The sequence below is a fragment of the Poecilia reticulata genome, linkage group LG4, assembly GCF_000633615.1.
Source record: "Poecilia reticulata strain Guanapo linkage group LG4, Guppy_female_1.0+MT, whole genome shotgun sequence".
In the NCBI taxonomy this organism is placed as follows: domain Eukaryota; kingdom Metazoa; phylum Chordata; class Actinopteri; order Cyprinodontiformes; family Poeciliidae; genus Poecilia; species Poecilia reticulata.
This window is the reverse complement of record NC_024334.1, coordinates 24,332,865-24,354,592: the sequence shown is the minus strand read 5'-3', so window position 1 is coordinate 24,354,592 and position 21,728 is coordinate 24,332,865. Positions and strand designations below refer to the sequence as shown.

At 38.8% G+C, this 21,728-nt stretch overlaps 1 protein-coding gene across 2 annotated transcripts in view; it reads right to left on the bottom strand.

Moving 5' to 3' along the window:
• The window catches only part of sema6bb (sema domain, transmembrane domain (TM), and cytoplasmic domain, (semaphorin) 6Bb), a 175,419-nt gene that overhangs the window by 86,209 nt on the left and 67,482 nt on the right, over positions 1–21,728 (bottom strand). For both annotated transcript variants that reach the window (XM_008407080.2, XM_017304420.1), the window contains exons 2-3: positions 6,422–6,549; positions 3,080–3,194 (exon numbers count right to left, since the gene is read on the bottom strand). In XM_008407080.2, coding sequence (XP_008405302.1) covers positions 3,080–3,194; positions 6,422–6,530 — 224 coding nt within the window. In that variant the 5' untranslated portion in view covers positions 6,531–6,549. The remainder of the gene's footprint in view (positions 1–3,079; positions 3,195–6,421; positions 6,550–21,728) is intronic.

Sequence of the window (21,728 nt, the reverse complement as noted above, 5' to 3'; positions counted from 1 at the left end):
TCTTGAAGAAGAACATCTTGAACCCACAGGACTTGCCCATAAATACAGCAGAGCAATGATTTGTAGCAAACCCTGCAACGAATGGCTACAAAAAGTCGGCTTAACCTATTAAAAGTTGGTACTTAAATTAGATTGCGATGCCTTGGTGTGACTTTTAACAGCCTCTTCATGAGAATGCATCGATGAATGTGGCTGAATTAAGTGACAAAATAAAGAGCAAATCTGTAACCGGGTTTTTTTTTTTTTTGTTTTTTTTTAACTACTATACCTTTGCCCTCTTGCCTCGTATTTATTGCTGCTGAGGCAGGAGAGTATTTTACTATCATGAGCTTGGTAGAAACATTGATATCCCATTACCTACTTAGTAAAAAAAAATGTACTGCTGTAAATCACAGTGAACATTTTGCAACACGGTTCACGGTTCTGGTTATATTTTAGCACAGAGCTTCAGACAGCAGTAGCTTTGGCTGCCTCAGACAGTTTTATTAGCAGTCTGTTTAAAAACATGCGTGTGTTAGCTTATGGATTGTCTCAGTGCAGACAGAATGGCTGCAACCATGTTACATCGTTTGATAAATTTACTACCACATCCCATGAGTGAGGGGGGACCCGCTGGGGGCCGGGGGGACCGGGTCATTTCCTCAACCACGGTGTCTCTTTATTTTTGGAAAACACAAACTTCTTTTTCTTGATCAGGAAAAAAATAGATCGTGGTTTGAATTATACTACCATTCATCCATTCAAATTTAGTCCAGCTGATGCTTGTTTTCTCAGACGTTGAAGACGTACTGCTGCAGTTTGAACTACAATGAGCTGTTTGTCCTTCGCCTTCAGTCTTGACCACCACGGTGGCGGGTCTGCTCGGGATCAGCACATTCCGCAGACTCACACACATGTGGAGAGCATCATTCCACTTGAGACAAAACAAGAACATGCTTGACCTGCCATTTGTTGGTCAAAGAAAAGGTGTGCCCGGACTGGCACCGATTTTTTTTTTTTTTTTGTAAACGAGGAGTGGCATTTGCGATTTGAGACACATGTCCTTTCGAAAAGGACGCACCAATTATTCTAGATAGGCTACGACAGATTATGAGACGTGTGAAAGGTTAGTTGGCTCCTAACACCTATTTTAACATTTAAAGGCTGGCAAGGTTTCTATTACTGTGAGGACGTGAGAGGAGCCCGACGACAGCTGTGACTTTAAGGACCGTGTCACTAAGGAATGGTTAGCGCCTGTTACCTCTCTTTATTGGGGATTAAATCAGTGCAGTTTTACATACTGCTCAAATGCAGACCCTAAGCCTGTCTGTCTATTCCTACTTACAGTCGTTCGAGTTGCACGGTGCAAATTTTTAATGTTACGTGGCATCCCCTTAACAACTCTGTGTTTTTTAAGGCCTGAGCTTTCCTTAACTTGCTGTGTTTTCTGCAGGAACACTGGTCACTGAGAATAACATACTCAGAGTGAGGAAAAGATGACAATTTGAGGTAAAATACAGCCCTTCAGAATCCTGCATGTTTGTCACACCTCGTCACTGCCTGACAAGGTGGGAGGATCGTAGGTCTCCTGGCTCGGCGGGGTTGAAACCTCATGCATGTGGGCTTCCACAAGCTGTGCGACTGTGGAAAAATAATGGTTTTGCCTTCTCATATCAGATTGACCAAGATTCTGTGTAGAGGTTGAACTAAGGCTACGATTTAACAGTTCATAAAGCTTTCACATAAATGCCAACACTGCAGTTTGCTAAAGTGTTTGGGTAATCCAATAACATTTAATGACTGTGAGGAATAAAACGCCAATAAATGAGGTATTGATACTTGACATACGTGCTGAAAAATTCAATCACTGCATGAAACTGTGCATTTGAGCTACATCTACACGCCTTTGAACCTTTTCACGTTTTTTCGACGCTAAAGCAACAAACTTTGATGTACGTTACTGGATTTTAAGGTAGCAGGAGCAACACAGAGCAGCACATAACTAGGAAGTTGATGGAGAATGATTCACGGTTTTAATAAACAATCTTAAAAGTGCAGAGCGCTTTGCGTTTGAAACCCACTTTACCGATCCCCATAAATAAAATCTGGTTCAATAAACTGCTTTCAGAAGATAAGATAAATAAAACACTACCTGTGCATAGCTTAATTTTGGAGTAAATACAGCTGTTCTTTGAAGTTTTGATTTGGAGAAACTTATTTGCAGTCAGATGTCGGAGATATTTTAGACTTGAACTGATGAAACATTTCAAGTCTAAAATATAGTGCATAGTGAAAACAGGAAAAGTAAGAAGAGAGGGGAGAAAAAGCAAATCTCAAAGAGTAAAGCCTTGTGAAAATAAACAACTCAGCAGCGCCGAATGTAATGCACATATTCTGCCGCATAAAAAGCCATTGTGTTCATCCGGACAAAGGAAGCTTTCATATTTTGTCAGCAAAAAGTCAGTCATACACTCCACAAAACTGCCTTTACAGAAGAACGTCAAAAAAAGAGAGCTTTCTAAAGGCACTCTGTGCAGCCATGAAGACTCCTTCCATATGCATAAGGGTGGAAGAAAACACTTTAAACTGAACATAACCCTGCACACAAAATGCCCATGGTGAAAGTTGGTGGTGGCAGAATCATACTGTGGGAATATTTTTCTAGAGCATGAGAAGAGGAGCTGATCAGATTTTATGAGATTAGATGGAGCTAAAAAGCAATCCCCCCAAAAAAAGACATTCCTGCAAAAGGTATTGGGACTGGGCAGAGGTTCTGGCATAATAATAACCCTAAAACGTCAAAAACATCGCCAGACAGAGCTTCAAAGGAATGGTTCAGATCAAGCTGCCACAGTTTCCTGAATTTTAAATTGTAAAACTAATTTGTAACTTTGTGCAATCCAATCTTCATTTTACTTTCCAGTTATGAACCACTTTGTGCTCTACAATATCCAGAAATTTGGAAATGTAACACGGTGGAAATGCAACAAAGTTTAAGGTTTTCCAAGTCCCACAAATTTCACAGGTATAATTGTAAAACACAGTTGGTTATTGGATCCACAGTCCTATGTGTGAGTGTGCGTGTTGGCATTTCTTGTACCTGGCACCGATGTAGAGAGTCCGGTTGACCTGGATGATCCTCTGGATGTGCAGAGGCTCTTGTCTGAGCCACGTTTGGTGCGGTCGACCCAAGAACGCGGGGTATCTTCTTACCACTATTGGTCAACAACAGGGAGAAGCACATAATTGTCTTTAAAGTAACACTTGGTTTTGCCAATGAAAACTGAACAATAAAAAGGCTTGGTTTGAAAGTTCAGCATTTATAAGAAATATTCATCATAAAGTGGAACATTGTGTCTTTCCGTTTACTGGCTTGGGCAGGGGATTCAATTTAGAGGAATGGTTCATTTACTCCAAGATTCAGGGTTTTTTTCCCCATGTTTTGTTGAATGGTGATTCAAAAAGGAATGTGCAAACATCAGCATCTTCTGTATTTTAGAGAACACTGTATTCTTTGTGTTGAGGGGAAAAGTTAGTTTGTAGTGAGATGAAGGGAGAAAAGAAACAAAATGTCGGAGAATAAGGCAGCTATTTTTAAATAGGCTGGATTACGGCTAAGAATCCTGTACAGCTATGTGCTTTGACCTTCACCTTAGATGCAGAGAGAAAGTTTGCATCTGACATCCTTTCATCATCTCTCTTCTCTACCATCATTACTTTTTTATATCCCCCTCTATAACTCGGCTCATCTCTCTTGGTCTTTTTAACCTTTCTACTTCATCCTTTTTTCTTAAGGTGTTTACCAAAATTTCTTTTCACAAACAAAGATGGGCATCATTTGCTGATTCAAAATGTTTCCATTTCTACATTTATGTGTAAAAACTGTATGCCTAGATACAACGTAATATGCAGTGAAAGCCACTGTTGAGCAATACAAACCCTTATGATGCTTTTAAGACTGTAAACTCACACGGATGTCATGAAAACATTTTACTGAATTTCCAACCTGAAAATGAATCCGAATTGAAAATGAAGAGAATTTAAGTCACTTTGACTTGACTGGTTGTTGGTGCCAGATGTCGAGGTCTGAATATTTCACAAATTGCTGATCTGCTGGGATTTTCACACACAAACATCTCTCTGTTTAGCAGAGAATGGGAGAAAGGGACAAAACAGCCAGATGTGAAAAGAGAACTGGAAGACTGGTTTGAGATGATAGAAAGGCAAAATCAAGTAACCGTTTGTTACAACTTTGAATGGATAACACCATTAAACACCTTAGACCTTGAAGCAGACGCGTTACGACATCAGGAGACTGTAACGAGTGACGCTCATGTCAACTGGCAGGAAACTCTGGCTGCATTTTGCACAAGATTACAAAAACTGGACAATAACAGATTGTAAAAATGTTGCTTATTCTCAGTTTTAGCTGCAACACTCAGCTGGAATGGCCGGAATTTGAATTTGTCATTCACAGCATTAAGCCATGAATCTGTCTATTGTTCAGTAGCAATCGTTTGGGTGGTGTAATAGAGTGGGGGATATTTTGGCACACTTTTCACTCCTCACTACCAAGTACCTTCAAAACACAACAGCCTACCTCAGATTATTTGCAGGCCACGTATCGATCAGCTGATGGCTGCTTCCAGCAGGAAAACGCACCAAGTCAAAATGCTCAATTAATCTCAAACTGATTTATTGAGCAGGACAATAAGTTCGTAGTACTCAAATAGCCTCCACAGTCACCAGATATCATTGCAACACAGCACCTTAGCAATGTGGAGGACCAGGAGCTTCACGCCACGGCGGTGCAGTTAACTAATCTGCAGTGGCTTAGTAATGCTAGCATAACAAAGGTAATAAATGCTTAAAAAATAACTTAATTTTGGAACCAAAAAAGTGTCCAACCTGGTACAACCAGGATGTAGCTAATGAGGCAGGATAACCATGAATGCATGCATCATTCCTAACCCTGATAACGGTGTATGTCCACTTGCAGAAGACAGACCCCTTATGTATTTCTAATACTTATATTGCCTCATTAGATCAAGATTAGGAGGCATAACTTTGGGAAATATAAAAAGATGTGTGAGACTGCAATCTCTCATTGCGCAACATGCTGCAACCAGTAACCAGCACATGTAGCTGTAGCTCCTGATCAAAAGGTTTCCATGTAAAAGCGAGTGACGTTTTTGCTGAAGATTACAAATGATGTATAATCTCACATGTTACATGTATTACGTAATATGTTTCTAAGCAAAACCTTAAAAAGTACATTATTTCTCAGATGAAACTGAGAAGCAGCTACACATGTGCTTCTGATTACAATCAAAAGGAAAATAGTTTCTACTACATTTAACTAGGCTACATTTAACCACTATAGCAGTTTCTTTGCTAGAAATGGCTATAGCGTATGTTTTTCTATCATTATCTTTCATTTTGTACCGTTTTATGCAAGATATGGGACATGTACCAAGGTTAAAAATAAGTTCAAGAACTGTAAAAAATAAACAAAAAGTAGATTTCGCTGTTTGGAAACAATTATGAAAGAAAAAAAAGAAACAGACCTTTTGGCAGCTAATCATCCTTATAAAGGCAACACTATCAGAGCAGAAAGCTTGGCCTTTTAATCACCTAACATCAAAATGTGTTTTCCTGGTGTTACTATACAAATATAGGTAGACTTAGGCAAAAGAGACGATCGCAAAATAACAATAAACAAGTGTTTAATTCTAACTTTCATAACCAATGTATGTTATTTTAGCAGCACTGTTGCTTTTCTGTTTCAGATAAATTGCAATGTGGTCATGGTGTGCAGCTTGGTTCCAAATCTGTAAGTTAATGGCGTATTTTCTTTTTCTCTCCTTTGTAGACGATGTATGTTCCTCTTTGACCGTTTTATTCAGACTCATGTGGGCTGTTGATGAAAGCCGCCCACTATAATTCAGCTGATCCGGTGTGGAGCTCAGTAGCCTGACAATGTCTGCTCTGTATCGATGCTCGGGAAGGGTCTGGACTCGGTTGGGAAGCCATCAGTCACCATTATCGAACTATAATCAATCAAAGTCTGGTCAGAGCTGGAGACTGCCACACTGCCGTGGAGACGCAGAGTCTGAGCTCTGAAGGAGCTGCCGTCTCCTGAGGATCTACGCATGTTGGCGAGGGGAAGCTATGAATCTGAGAACCCCTTCTGACACGCATGGTCTCAATCCTGAACGTGGCCCCAAATCACCTGACCTGGACAGCAGTCAACACCCTTCGTGTGAGAGCCTCTGTGACCTGCATGACCTACGCTACGACCGTTCTTCGTACCCCTACCCCCAACTCTATTCATCACCATGCGTGTTTGGCTGCAGTCCAGAGCTTCCCACTTTGTGTCTGGTGAGAGAGCGCGCACAAGGGAACAAGAGTCTACAAGACAGAAAAGCCAGGAGGTCGTTACCTTCAGAGGGGATGAAGTTCAGGGGTCCGGGTTCCTCTGGGAACGCCAGGCTGGCTGTTCGGAGGATCCAACACATCAGGAACAAGGAGTGAGAGATCCCTGCCGCCATCGCAGCACCACTGCGGATTCTGGGAACAAATACGAAAATAAATGAAAGAAATGAGTAAAACACAACACTGAGCTACTGCACAGTCGGGTTGGTTCTCTGTACTGACGCTTCTTTTTATTTTGTACTCCCAAAGCTCCTCTATCTCCATGCTGAGATGTGCAGGGAGATAAGTGGCCACTCCAACTCGGGGATTAAGACATCCTCTGTGGTGGAACTAGTTTAGTCAGCTCCGAATGCAGCCTGATCACTGTGGCATCAAACATCACACCAATATGACACATCTGAAACCTTTGAGTAAGACACATGAGAGCAGAGGAGCGGCTAAAGATCTCGGGTGAAACAGGGTGGGGGGAGGGAAGAGAGAGATATGCCATTTACATGGATGAAACCAAATCTCCAAAGGAGCAGAGTGAGTGAAGCGCTCCAGACGTCAGGCATTATCTAGGATATGAAAGCGACTGAGAAGGGGAGAGAAGAGGTGGTTTACTAAAATTAAATGCCTTCCAGCGACACAAATCACCCCTCTGCCAGAGTGGCTTAAACTGATGGTGTTTTTTTTTTTTTTTTTTTTTTTTATCAGGCAGCACTGAGGTGCATATAGGCTCTGCGATGTAATTCATGTGGAAATACAAATGATGCCTAAATGAAGCTACCATCCACCATCAATCTAGAAAATAACTCCCCAGCTCTGCCTCTCTTTGGAGAAAAGCTCTTCTGGGATTGCTACCGACTTGAGCCACAAACCTCAAAGGATATAAAGTGGCTGACCACAGCCTCCGCGTCCCGATACTGCAATTTTGCTTCAAAAGCACATGTGTGACTCAAAGTGTTTCCAAAAGGCACTTTGTCAAGCTGTTACTGACTCATCTTTAAGAATGTGTCGGGTCTATCATCCACCGCTGGCATCAAATTGTGTTTTCACTTAAACTGCACACACAGTAATTTGAAGAATCCTGAAAATGAGCACTCCTCCTCTCATCGAGTAATACGATTTAAAAGTCTCCATTCCAACCAGTGGAAACGCAAAACATTTCTTGCAGTGGTGCGCAACTGCAACATCTCACAATTTGAATAGCCAAAGTTGAATTTCTTTATGCAAAATGTAGAGGCATTCCACTGTGGTTACAGATGTGCATTGTGTGAAACTATGCAAATAACCGAACAGTGGATAACTTGGAGAGCTGCCGAACCCGAGGGGTGCAATCGGCTTATGAAGGGGTTTACATTAAAAGGTAAAATCATGATAATTTTCAGAATATTTAAACAATTCCAGATAAAATTTTGCCACTAACAACAAGTTCTATTACTTCTATCCCAATCCTTAATTTGTCCTATTTTTCTCTAAGGCCAATTACTGAGGAGATAACTTGGGTCTCACTAACTGTACTGGTCATTCATGGAAATAATTATTCTCATCTTTTTCTTTTTTTTTTTTTTTTTTGCTAAGAAAATTAAAAATTAGAATTTGTTAGGCCATAGATCCAATCCAAATGTAGCCTAAATAGCTCGTACTTCTGCCACAGGCTGTAAAGTGTTGTCATGGTGTTTTGTTTTTTTTTCTTTTACACCATCTATTGTTTATTTGGGTGAAAAGTATACATCATTGTCTTAATCTCAGAAAAATACAATAGTAATTTTAACAAGCACAAAAAAGAAAAAGAAAAAAAAATCATGTTCATGTTAATATTTTTGTTTGTTACATTACATTTTAAGTTAAATTAGTGCCGGCAGGCCCCATGTTTCCGTGCAGCACTGGATTCAAGCGAAAGTAGGCTTTCGCTTGAATTAATGGCACAGAGTCAGAAATGTGCAGTCTTTTTCAGAGACGTATTAAACGTCTTTTATTTGGTCTATTCAGTTCTGGAAACACAAGTAGAACAAAAAAATTACTGAATCGAGAAAAAAAAATGCATTAGTGGTTATCAAATCTGTAGGTCACGATCAATGGAGCCCAGCAGCTGTAAGATAGAAAGCCTGCAACAATGAAAGCATCTGCAAGGTCACTGAACAGTGCTAGCACATTCTTTCACATAACAAATATACAAGCAGCCGCTGCTTTATTTTTTCTGCCCTGCTGCAGAATTCCAGCTAGAGTCACAAAAATCAAAGCCATAAAAGAAAAAAAATAATTAAATCTTGCCTGGATTTAAGATTTCCATTTGTAACAGAGGCAAAGGGATTTACACCAAACATCGTCCTATGCTGGCTGCTTCAAGTAGGTTTTAGGTGGCAGCAGACACATTTTGTGGCTCCTAAAACAATCTGTGCTGACTGTAAAATGATGCAGCTTTGTTTGTTGCTTTTTCTTTGGTTTGTCTTCATTCCCAGCAATGATCCCCCATTAGTTACTGTTTATGGACGGTCAAAGAAAGATGTAATATGGAAGCAGATGTTGGCTGGAAAAGTCAAATACTTTAAAAGGCAAGAGTTTCATATTTGACAACAGCTGCTCTTTGTTTTCCGTTACTTTTTGCTTGTCGTTTAGCATTAGCTTCGGTCATTGTTTTGTTAAATGCAATTTTCTGTCTAAATAATTTAACGGCTATAGTGAAGTGTAGGTCAGAGCACAATCAAATGAAAGGTTTATATTGACAAATGTGTTTATTTAGCAACCTGACCAACCAAATGTCAAGCAAATGATGTTTTTGAAGTTACCGTGTTGTGACAAACAGCTTGCATAGATAATTGCTTAGACGGCCTTAAGTATCTCCACACATCTGGTTTGTCAGATAGGCTATTAATAGCATCCATATTAGAAAAATGTTGTTCTGATTATACCTTTAACACAAAAAACCTCCAACACAGTCAACCATTTCCAGTTTATTAGTGAAACAAACAAAGTTGTCCTAGTCAATGGAAAAAAAAATCATTGCTGATAAAAAATATCTTCTTAAATTCGGTAAATTAAGTTTGTATTTCTACTAAATCAGTTCAAGAGTACTTTGTAAATGCATATCTGTTTTCATAGACTAATAATATAAAGACGTGCAATTTTAGTGATTCACCAGCGATAGAATGAATAAAACTACTAAATAAAAAGCATAAGAAGAAGAAATGTATGGGTTATGATGAATACAACATCAACTTTGTTGTTTTTTTTTACTTTTAAAAACGTCTGACAGAGCAATCTATATTTTTACTTACTTTAACTGCAAGACTCAAGTCTAGCAATGTTCCTTCTTTTATCTAAGTAAAGACTCCACTGGGTTTTAATGTGCTTTCCATCTGAGATCATTGGGGTTTTTTTAAGTTTCTTTCTCACATGCTCTCAGTCTTCCCCCGAAGGATACAAACAATCATTGTGCAGCCCATCTCTTTAATGGAGTCACAGACATAACCTTATCAAGACACATAATCTTTATGGGACATTTCTCAAATTCCCTGGACTGACACCAGAATAAAAGTGGGAGGCATGCTAATTACTCAACACCCACAAGCAAAATTACAGGAGGTGAAGGTTAAAGAGTCACACTGAGAAGAAAGAAAGTCATTGGCTTGAAAGTGGTAGATTTAGAGAGAGAGATAAGCGAGGCTGAATAAGACGCACACAAAGAGAAGATGAGGAGTCAGAGAGATAGTATATCCAATCAGAGGATCTTTTGTTTCACCTATTAAAAATGTATGACTAAATGTCAGGCAGTATGCATTCGATTAGTATAATTAGACACCCTGGGCTATAGTATTTCGCCGGCCAGCAGAATAAGTAGATACACAAGTCATAAACCAAATGTAGGAGGGAGATATTTTAGCGTGCGTGTGTATGCGTAAAACTGTAATTATGACAAACGGCACCAGCCAAGTCCATTCAGAGGCATCTATGTGGGGTAAAAGCTGTACTTCAGCGTACTATTAACACTGGACAAGGCACGCTGCGGCTCCAATTTAACATTTGAAGTAAAACTCTTAATTGAACACCTGGGTGTCACAAACCTCTGTGTTCAAACTATAAATGTCAGCATGTTTTTTTCCCTGTTCATATGGAAGTTGGCACACAATATGAGCTTCAAGGACATGGAAAAAATTAGCGGAAAAGCGACTCTGTCGGAGGTAAATGGACAGTTGGAGCAACTGAGGAGGGATTTTGTTTCCAGGGCTTTAACATGCACAGTCAGGGAAGGCCTTTATTTGTAAGACTTGCCGGGTTGCCAAGTTACTGCTTGGTGTTATTAAAACAAATCGCAAACAACTGTTTGGTCGAGCGTAACTTGAGCTGAAATGTAAAAATGGGGAATCTCGAACCAGCACAAGATGCCACAATAGGGATGTGATCCTCCCTATATCAGGGGGTATTTAATATTTAGCATTTGCCAAAACCAATTCTTAATTCTACATCTGCAATATTTTACTACAGATATTCACACACAACACACCGTAAGTCACCGATGCCGTGATCCTTTTTACCTTACTGCTGCTCCTTGAAGCCTTTTCTGCTTAGAGTTTTCCTCAAAGTGCCTCGTTTTAGGCTTAGTTAACCAGAGGATCTCATCAATAATGGAGCTCTTTCGCTACCACCGTGATAAATACCAACATATTTCGTTTATATTGTTTAGTTTGAACTGTTTCGATTAGAAAATGCAAGCAACAATATCTGAAATGTTCCATAGTGATATAATGTAAACATCTGATACCATTACAGGTTTTGATGTAAATCTATAGACTATGGGGGATTGGGGTTAGCAGGGCAACTCTCGTTTCTGGGAAAAAAATCAATCGTAATTCTGTGCAGGACAGAACATAATTCAGCTATTTAACCATTTTAGGAAAGGGAAATACCTAAAACATGCAGGACAGGAGCTGACAAACCGGGCACAGACAACCAAGATCAGAGGCTTATTACAGTCAGCTACTTAAAGAAAATAAAATCAATCAATCAAGAAGGCAGCGATCAGGACCCCAAACTAATACTTAGATTTGAAACAGGATATCCCCGCTCAAAGGACAAACCAAGACCGGTTATGGTTTTCAATTTAGTTCAGTATAAAATTGAAAATATCTTGGTGTTTAATCCATCTGTGACCCCTAGTTGTTAGAGATCATTAAGTACCACTGAATGAAATTCTTCCTCATTCCTGCTGATTTACATTACAAATTAGCTGGAAAAAAAAAATCTATAACGTCTACTAAGCCAAACCTCAATGAAGACACAGTCAAGTCAGGTTAAAGCTCAAAGCTTATATTGGAAGAATGGGAATAATTGGATTGAAGAATGTCTCCGGTGCTAAATTAGATGCTGCTTACAGACGGTGACCCTGTATTTTCACAGGTCTGGTTGCTTTGCATGAAAAAAGAACACATCATCATCAAATGAAGACACTGATAAGCTCCAAAATGTTTTTGTTACTTATTACAGTTGCCATGGTGTCTCCTGCTTTCTCTTCTCTTTCAGTCTTTTTTTTTTTTTTTTTTTAATTTCAGCACCATCTCGTTATGCAGCGGTTTGGCTCTGACTGTGCCTTAACCCTCAGACTTGATGATGTATTTTTGTAACACCGCTGTGAGGGACTTGCAGAAAAAAAAGGGAAAGAAAAAAAAAGGAAAAATTGGACTAAAAAGGGGGTTTAAAGAAAGCCAAGATTATGCATGTCCTAGATATAGGAGCCTGGTAATGAAATGCAGCCAAATTAATGGGGGGGAAATGTAGGGTGGTGTAGGTTGGGGAATTTTTGATTAAAATATTTAACAGGATGGTTTCAACTATTATGCAAAAGTATCAGAATGCAATAGTGCATAATATAATCCTTTTTCACACTTGCCGCCTTGCTTCAGAAAGCCTGTGCAGAAGAAACGTGAATGTAAACATCCTCCGTTTCCAATCAAATCCTTTTATCACTATTCCACACTGCAAAGTGTTTTTTCCCCCCTCTGTTCACAGAAAATAAAAGTCTGCTATTTCTTATGTGGATTTCATATCTATTACAAGTGGCTTCATCAAGGCTAGCATATGCTCCATAACAACAAGAACAAAAAAACAAATGGTGCACTGTTAAAGGAGACAATCCACGAATTGAACTCCGATTCTGCACTTAACCTCAGAAATTAACTTTCTTGAGCTTCTAGTATTTAAGGCTCAACATTAATTCTGGGTTTGTCTGGCAGATGCCTTACCAGCTGCAGCAGTCTACAGTTTCAGTGGAAAAGCTCTGAGGAAAAGGTTGTACGTTTTATGTTTGGCAGAAAGTGCTAGCAAGTCAGAACGATGCGCGTCGTATTTAGTGGGTGAAGAGACGGATATTTTACCAAAAACATAAACAGAGAGCAAACCAAAAGTGATATTCATTAAGAACAGAATTAAGACAGCTCAAAATAAATTGTGCCATTGCTGCTGCATGATGAATTGACAGTGTGTCGCCACATATTAGCAAACCCGCTTTGATAAGACGATAATTAAGTGAAGTTTTCCTGGGCTTACAACTTCATGCACTTCCAAGCAGATAATTTGCATAATTAGTGCAGGTTTGAAGTTTTTTTTACAACTTCAGTCATTCTTTTGGTTTCTGTGAATTTTGCACTGATCTGAGTGGAAACATTTTCAAAGAGATCTACGCTCCAAGTCTCCCATTTTATTTAATGCTTTAAGGCAGTTTGTAATTGCGCTAGTAAAACTGGTTGATGCTGTATAAAAATCTTGTTTTTATTAGCAGTCAGAACCCAATGAGGGAAGAGAACTTGGTTGAAAAGCAGCCGCTTTTGCATGACTCCAACAGAGCGCAGCACAACGTAGCAGCTTATTTTTTTTTATTATTTCCCCTAAATGAAACTCATGCTGCTCCCCAAAGCAGAAATAATCTGGTAATTCTCCTGGAAGCTGAATGCCTCGTCTACAAACCTAATCAGATACAAACTTTCTCCACTGTGCACCAATGTTTAGCACTTTAGTTAAGCTCCACACATCTTGACTAATAACTCGCACAACATTGTCCACAATCCATGGATGTTCCTGTGTCAGAGAGGCAAAGTCATGCACGTCTCCATTTTGAAAAGGTTTTTGCTACATTGTAAAAACCTCGTTATGACGTGTCCTTTTTCTGATTCTTTCCAGAATTTCGTAGATATTTACCTGTTGTGTCAAGAGGAAAGTGCCACAAAGTTTGTTACTGGCAAGAAGAAAAACTATTTAGACATAATTCTAATGTACAAAGTTCATGAAACGTTAACCCTACAGGGCAGAAATAACTTTCCGATGATTTTGATGGGGAAAAAATCAGTTTTGCTTTTATGTAAAGATTAGGCTCAAAGGCTTCATACTCAATATGAAAATAAACAAAACCAGATAAACCCTCGTCAGTCTAAAAAAAACTATTAAAATGTATATTCACTTAACTTGAACATTTAACAGACTGACTTTATAATGAAGCATGATGTTCATCACTACTATTTCTCAAGTTCATAATTTAACACTTAAATGTTATGCAATTAGATTGCACACAGTTTTTCCAGGATATAAAAACTGCATTGTATTGTTTTAACTGATCCTCCCATCTATGTACTATATTATATTTTATGCCAATGCCAATACATTTTTAAAAAAAGGCTTTGATCTCAGAGCTCAAAGTTTATATCTTAGACAGTTCTGATCATCTGGGTTTATTCTGAGAATTGCTTGACAAATAATTTATTTATTTATTTAACTGAACCCTGGTCATGTGCTGCCCCATATAATCACAGTTCTGATAGCTTTTCTAATAGTGACATCTATCACCTTGGAATCACATTCATTTCTGTAACAGGTATAATCAAAGTATATGCACAACAATCAGCGCAGCAGTTTTGATTCATTCGCGAACAAAGCGACTCTTGGAGCCGACAAACGAGAAGCGTAAGAAAATCAGAGGAGAATGTCAAGATTTTGACCTTTATCTGATGTCTATGACTCAATGCAATCTTCCAGGTTTCCTTTAGATAGAAACTTTTTAAACTACTTTGGATAATTAACTGAGCTTATTGTACCATTTAATCAGAAGGTATATATAATTTAGTTGAAAACATTTTTCTGTAAAGTGCCTGGAGATGTTTGCTGTGAACTGGCTCCATATAAATACACGTCATTGAAATTGAGTTGAGCTGATGTATTTGCTGCATCTGTTTTGGTTCTGTGTTCAGTTGCTTGTCTAAAAGTTTGCTTCAAATGTTGGCATAATGAAATGTGATTATGGTTCATTAAAAAAAAGAGAGTTAAACCAGCAGGTACAATGCCTGACAATCGGGGATAGGACCCCTATCAGGACTTCAAGTCTTGCTCACCTTAAAAAGTCATGCTCTGTGGATAATTAAAAATATATTGAACCGAGGTCAAGACAGACAAGGCCTATTACTGTTTAGCAACTTTTATTACAACAACAACAAAACAAACTCAATAAACTACGGCTTCCAGCAATAAACTGCAGCTTCCAGCAGGCAGGGTAGTGGGAGACACTGCGATGACCTTCAGGCTTCTGAACATGAAACTGTGCAGGAACACGAGGAAGGATGTTATGTGAGCAGTTTTATGATTGTTCCACTTTCTCCATGTGGACTAAAAGACAGCTCATAGATTTCCAGCAGACTGGGCTAATCATCTTATTAGAGAGACGGGAGAGCCTGCTTTATGGTCTGAGTAAAATCAATGACAGGTGAAAGCCCAATGCTCCTCGGATCTCCTTCATTCGACAATGACACAAGAAACTGCGGGGAGAGGATGACGAACGGGGATAAAAAGGTGTGAAAAATAAGCCTGGGAACGGGGATTTAGGAGGTAGCTTAAAACAAACACCGCCACAAAAGATCGGTGGAGGAGGACACAACACAAGGAGAAATAAAGTGCAATCAAAATGAAATACAAGAAGCCAGCTATCCAAACAGAGAGAAGGAGTCACAGAGGAAATACAGAGGGGAAAGCCAAAATATGTGTGGAATGAGAGAGACGGAAAGGCAAAGACTCAGAAGAGGAAGAGTTTGGAGCCAAAAGGACTCGTGTGCTGCCAGATTTATCTGCACCGAGAGCCAAGAGCAGACTAACAGCAAGAACCTTCGAGCTCGTCGTTCGCCTGGTATGCAGCTTATCCAAAGAGTACTCCTCGTGTAGTGAGCGATTGTATATTTAAATAATTGCTGGGGTAAATCAAAAACTTCCTGCCGCAGGAAAGGTATCACAGTCTTTATCCGTGGGAATAAATCTCAACGGTATTGTTGATGTTATTGTCTTCCAGAATGATGTTGCCAATGGATCAGCATTATAAATCTGCTCATTTTTTGAGTATATTAAAACTTTAATACAAAATTTTAATAGATCTTAGTTTTAATGGTTGCATCACCCCCCACATTTTTCAAGGTCAGCTTTTCAATCCAAGTGTTTTCAGTTTTACTTTAAAAAAAAAAAAGACAGCACACCTCTGCTTGATTAATGGACAAAACTGGTAGAAATCCAACACCGCCTGACATCAGCTCTCCGCTCACCGAGGAGCATAAAGGAAGAATGCGAGGAGACCTTTGTTTTACTCTATTTTCAGACGTTAAGTGAACTGTTACTGGATCTTGTTGGTAATGCTTGCACTTAGAAAGGCCTCCGTGAATATCTTGCATGAGAAATAACAGCAAGGAGCAAAAAAAACTGGGAATCACGTTGACGGATGACTTAAATTACACTGTTATGACTGTTAAAGGAATGAGTGGTTTGAAATCTACTATATTTGACTTGTTCTTTTTTTTTTACCCTCAGACAGGCTTTAAGAAAAAAACGTGTTTTGTTCTAAAGGCCTCCAGGAAAAAAAAAAAAAATCAACAAAGCTTTTATCTATAAGCATTTCATAACAGATTACATGTACACTATATATATATATATCTATATATATATATATAGATATATATATATATATATATATACATACAGATATCTCATTCATGGTGACTCCACTATCCCTGTATGCAACATCAGCATAGCAAAGAGCTACTTAGGCTGCAATAAATATCAATATAATTATTTAAGTACCATGCATTGAGCGTCTCTCTGCCTGTAATATATTTGGTGATGTCTGTTTAATGCAACAAAAAGAAAAAATATGTTTCAGAAAGTCAGTCAGAAGAGAATCATTCTTCTCCACTGTCACCAGATGCTTGGTCCGGATGAAGGACTGCTTCCACGGCAACGGCTTTACGCAATTGGCTCAGCTTCTGTGGATAAATAACTCTTTACGAATTGGCATAAGATGATCAACTCAATTTGAGGGTAATATATTACAAAGAGGACAAGGCTAGCTTTTATCTAATTGGACATGAATCTCACAGTGCGACTGGGTTTTATTGGTTTCATTGGAAAGATCTGGGTTGAATTTGAGCCAAATTTGACTCTGCATAAACTAGATATGAATTGAACCTATGCCATGTTTTGAATGGGTGATACGTACCCACACACCGAGTAGGAATGGATACAAAAATCTGCTACCAAAATAGCAACTGTTTAGGAGATTTAAAGCAATAGTTATTCCACGTGAATGTTTGGGCTTTTCTGTATTTAACCTGAGTAAATATTCTTTCTTGTATCAACGGAATAAATTAGATAAAAGGCATATTTGTCTTGCACTGTAAACCAGCGCCAACAAACATTTCTTCTGGGTATTGTGTCTTCGCTTAAGTTAAACCATAATCGTCTGCCTCCATCTCTCTCAGGGCCAAGTGGAAAAAAAAAAAAAAAAAAAAAGCATCTAGGAATTCCCTCCACCGCCAAGTTATGAACACACAATTTCATCCCTTTCGCCTGGCACTTGAGTGACCTGAGGTCTGTTTACTAGAAATTTACATCAGCATGAAATCCTGGAGCCTTAGTAACATCACACATATTTAAAGTGAGAGACGTTGTGTGAGGGGAGAGAGCAGGAAGGAGAGAGGGAGAAGGGGAGGAGCGGATGGTAAATGAAGGATGAAGAGTGACCTTTTTGCACAGAATGCTTATTTTCCCATGCACGGAAAAATAGCAGAGACGCATTTTGTGAGAGAGATGCTCGGCCTCGGTAGCAGAACAAAAATTCATCTCTTTTCCCCATTTTTGCTGTTATTAAATCCTGAGACTCCCTACCGCATCATTACTTTCCGACTACTGCTGATAGGGTCTTTGTGTACTGTATATTGTTCACTGGACTTTTATTTCTGGACTTTGTTCTTCTTCTCATTATCGTTGGGTACAGTTACGTTTCAATCACGACACGTCTCGGTTTGGAGTAGCTTGTCTTTATATTCAGTGTGCCTGAGATTGTTCATTTTTATGTTGTCTTTTTTGTGTTTTATTTTCTTCAATTTGTGTAAAGGTAACAGTGGTTACCTTTACACTTTATATTAAGGTTTTATGTCCCAAAGTTCTACAATTTTAAGCACTTATTATTGTGTTTGCACTGTTTTGCAGTTTTTTACAGAAACCTGAATTGTTTAGTGCACAACTAGTAGTTGTCTTATGAACCAAGGGGTACTTTTGAAATGAACTGTAAAAGTAGGGACTAAAGGATGGAGTTGGTGTAAGATAACCTCTTTCTCTCACAGATGTAGATAAGGTCCCTTTAAGATGTGAAAAGCAGGCTGAAACCAGAGCGCTAGATTAAAGAGTGCTAATGTAACACTTGTGATAGTAATTGTTGATTGGATATATTTGAGTATTGCCAAAGCTCTACATGAAATTGTGTCCCTGTTATTAACCTTCACACTCCTCCAAATTGCAGCAGCAAGGACAAAAAGAGGAAGGAGACTCTAGTCACAATCCAAAAGAGCCAGAACAAAGATTCAATAGGACCGTCTGACAATATATGAATGTTAATTATGGGTCTGAGTTGCAGGAAGACTCTTTGAAAAGCAGACACCTTTTTATCGTCAGAGTTATGTCTTGTTCCACTTTAATGTTTTAATATTCCGCATACCTTCCCTTATGAGGAATTCTGACTGCGTCGAACCGTTTCCTTGCAGTCCTAAATTTACATGAACTTTACTAGGAGGAATGTAAGACTGCAGGTATCCAGGTCAGTCGGACTTTAAAGGCGGGTATTATTTATTTTCCAGGCACATAGTGGCATTTTATAACACTGTTAAGTAACTATGTGCCCGTAAGCCGTTTTGAAAATCCTGCATGCATCAAAAACTAAACAAAATTTTATTTAGACGTATCCGACACCTTAAAATTTGTCTCCGTTTCTTTAAAAGTCCTACGGTTTCCGACATCCCACCTTCAGCACGTTATCCCAATGATTCTCCATCATCGCTGATGCTGAATGAAATCGTTCTTAGGAGAGTTGCAGATGTTACCATGTCCCTTATAAAAGTTTTTAGTGCCTGATTGGGTCTTAATTAATATCCAAGAGGGAACAGGAAAATTATTTTACTCTATAAAAATTGTGGCCAAACTCGATGTGCAGCAAAAACTGGTCGTTTGACACAAAATACAAAGCCAGCTTTGAGATGATGGGCGTAATAAATCTTTCCCATCTCTGTGTCAGCGCTTCGCTCGCTCTTCTGATAAAACAGTATTGCGAGATGTGGTGGTCGAGCGCTGTTAAGAGAACACGTCAATTTTTGAAGTATTCATTCATTTTGACTGCAATGAAGTTATAGTTGTGTCATCTACAGGAGATTTATGTCTTCCTACATATTAATGTGATCAAGCAGTTTTGTGCCCAGAATGTATTTAAATTTACTTACCTGGGGCTACATAGGAGAAACAATGAGCTCAAAGAGGAAAACAGTCCTGCAGCAGACAAGGAATTATGACCTTTCATGAAGAGATGCATTCAAATCGCCTGTTACCACACAACCTGCCCGTCCATTCTCAGCATTGTGAAGATTATTTTTTAAAGCATCGTTGCATCTTGCCAGCTATGTGATTCATCATGATACAGTTACTTCCCTAAAGTATCTGGAGTATTTTGAGACTTGAGAACACGTCTGTCTTCCTTTGCTGTGTGCTAAATATCTTAACAGGGGAACTTGGGACTTAATGAGAGAATGGCTTTGATCGTCAAAACAATGCTTGAAACGAGCAGAAACGTCATGTTACATCTCAACAGCAGAGATAGTTGTGACCTTTGACTTCCCTTCAGTTTGCAGCAGTCATTAGTGGGACGGAGATCAGGGCAGAGTCCATAAATCATACTCAAACCATCTTTGTAGGAGGAACCAAGTCACACTGCGCTAAAAAATGAAAAGAAAACACACTCAGAGACTGACGGGAGGCTAAAAGCGACTCCATTCATCACCGGCCAGAGGCTCCATAAAGTCCGTGAGGGGAAAACACACGGGGCGATAATCCTTAGCATGGTTATAAATAATATAGAAACCCTGCTAATGGCAATAAGAGGTTCTGGAGCATAACAGGACCCCTCTTGATGTGATTATTCGGCTTGATGTTCCCTGAGGACATCATGCATTATCCTGAATAAATACTCAGAGGTAACTTAATAGGTCAATATGTTCCCGTCCAGAGACTGTTTGACCTTTTTGGTTGCGAATCAAGAGGAGAGGCGGATTTATTATAACAGCAACAAGTGGCTACCAGAGGAGGCGTAGGAGTCGGGTGGCAGACAGAAACAGAACATTTTGTGGAGGAAGGAGGACGATGTAAGATGAAAACAATCTGCAGACAGTGCCGGGATGAGTTGTGCTCATTAGTACAATGTGTTGGAGATTTTGGTAATAGCTTTATGGAAAAAAAAAAACAAATTTGCTACGTGCAGAATACCACAGAGATATAAACAAAGGATTCACATCTGACAAATGATAAGTGCAACGCTTTCTAACTGGGTTCTTGGGAATCCTTAAAGTTGTGTTTTCTTAATAGAATGGCTGCCTGGTTCTCTCTTCGTAATGAACCAGTGAGATGCAAACTGCAGACCGTGAAACTCTTTCGAATAGTCCGATTATGAGGTTAAATATTAATGGTAAAGCACATCCAAAGTTCTCATTTAAGAAGCCCTTGATCTGTAAGCAACTTCAGTCACATGGATCCAAGTGCTCCACCTCCTAAGCTTCAACACTGACTTCACAGATTTCTCAGCTAATTTAAGTCCCTGTAGAGAAGTTGTATGTAGGTGTTCCTTTGTTGTATAAGTCAGCATCCTGTAGCAGTGTGATAATTACAGAAACAACTATCGTTCTTTGAAGAAGACAGAGCACAACAATTTTTTGTGTGCGTTAAACAGGCCTGGGCTTCTGATAACATTGTAGACTGCAAATTAATCCCCAGTGCCATATTGCCTAATAATTGTGCAGGCCCTGTAACTTTAGATAATGCACTTTACGTGAAAGGAGAATAAAAAAGTAACCGCCAAAGCAAATCTGTTTAAGCTTAGAAGAAATTCATGCTCGACAGACAGAGATGTGTTTTGTGTTCAACTAAACTGGTTCGGGCACCATTAGTGATGTAACCAGTTTTCATCGCAGGAACAATTTTGACTCCAAACCATCAGAAAAACCACATAAACCCCACAAAAACTTTTATTATTTTTGACATATTCTGTTTAGAATAATCTAGTCTCCTTACTTGAGGAAACCTTATTGGAAGATTCCCTCAAGTAAAAATTTTAATGCATGCATAGAAACTTTCAGTTGCTTCCAAATGTGAGCATTTTAGTTTTATTTTACTTTAAAACTGTATTATTTATAATTCATTGCATTACTTCATGATACTAAATTAGCCTATGTGACTTTTTTCAATTTAGTCGTTTGTTTTCCAGAGAATGTTGAAGAACAATAAATTAGTTATTTAAATTTGAATGAATGATTTGATAATGGGAGGGTTTAACAACTGAGGTGTTGCGAAAAAAAATTTAAACTGAATTTATAGTTGTTCCAATATTTTTCAAAACTTACATGCAACTATTTTAAATATTCAGGATTTTAATCATGACCAAAATATATATATATATTTTTTCCATAATAAAGCCTTTCTGCCAGCTCTGGTTCTGGGATATGACAACAAAGTTTAAACCTCTCAAGTTGGCTTTTCTTTTAATCCGTCTGTTTCAGGACAAAAGGAAGCATAAAAACTTTTAGTCTCTTTGAATAATATTAATTAAAAAAAGTTGGATCAGCAGTGGAACAACATAGTCATGCATCTTCCTGCTGTTTGTTTGTGACCCATCACTGAATTTAAACCAATCAATAGGGCCACACAGAGCTCCATTCACAGCCAATATTTTCAGCTGAATCCATTAAAGCCTTTTCCGACTCGGTTTTATACACGGTTAGAAT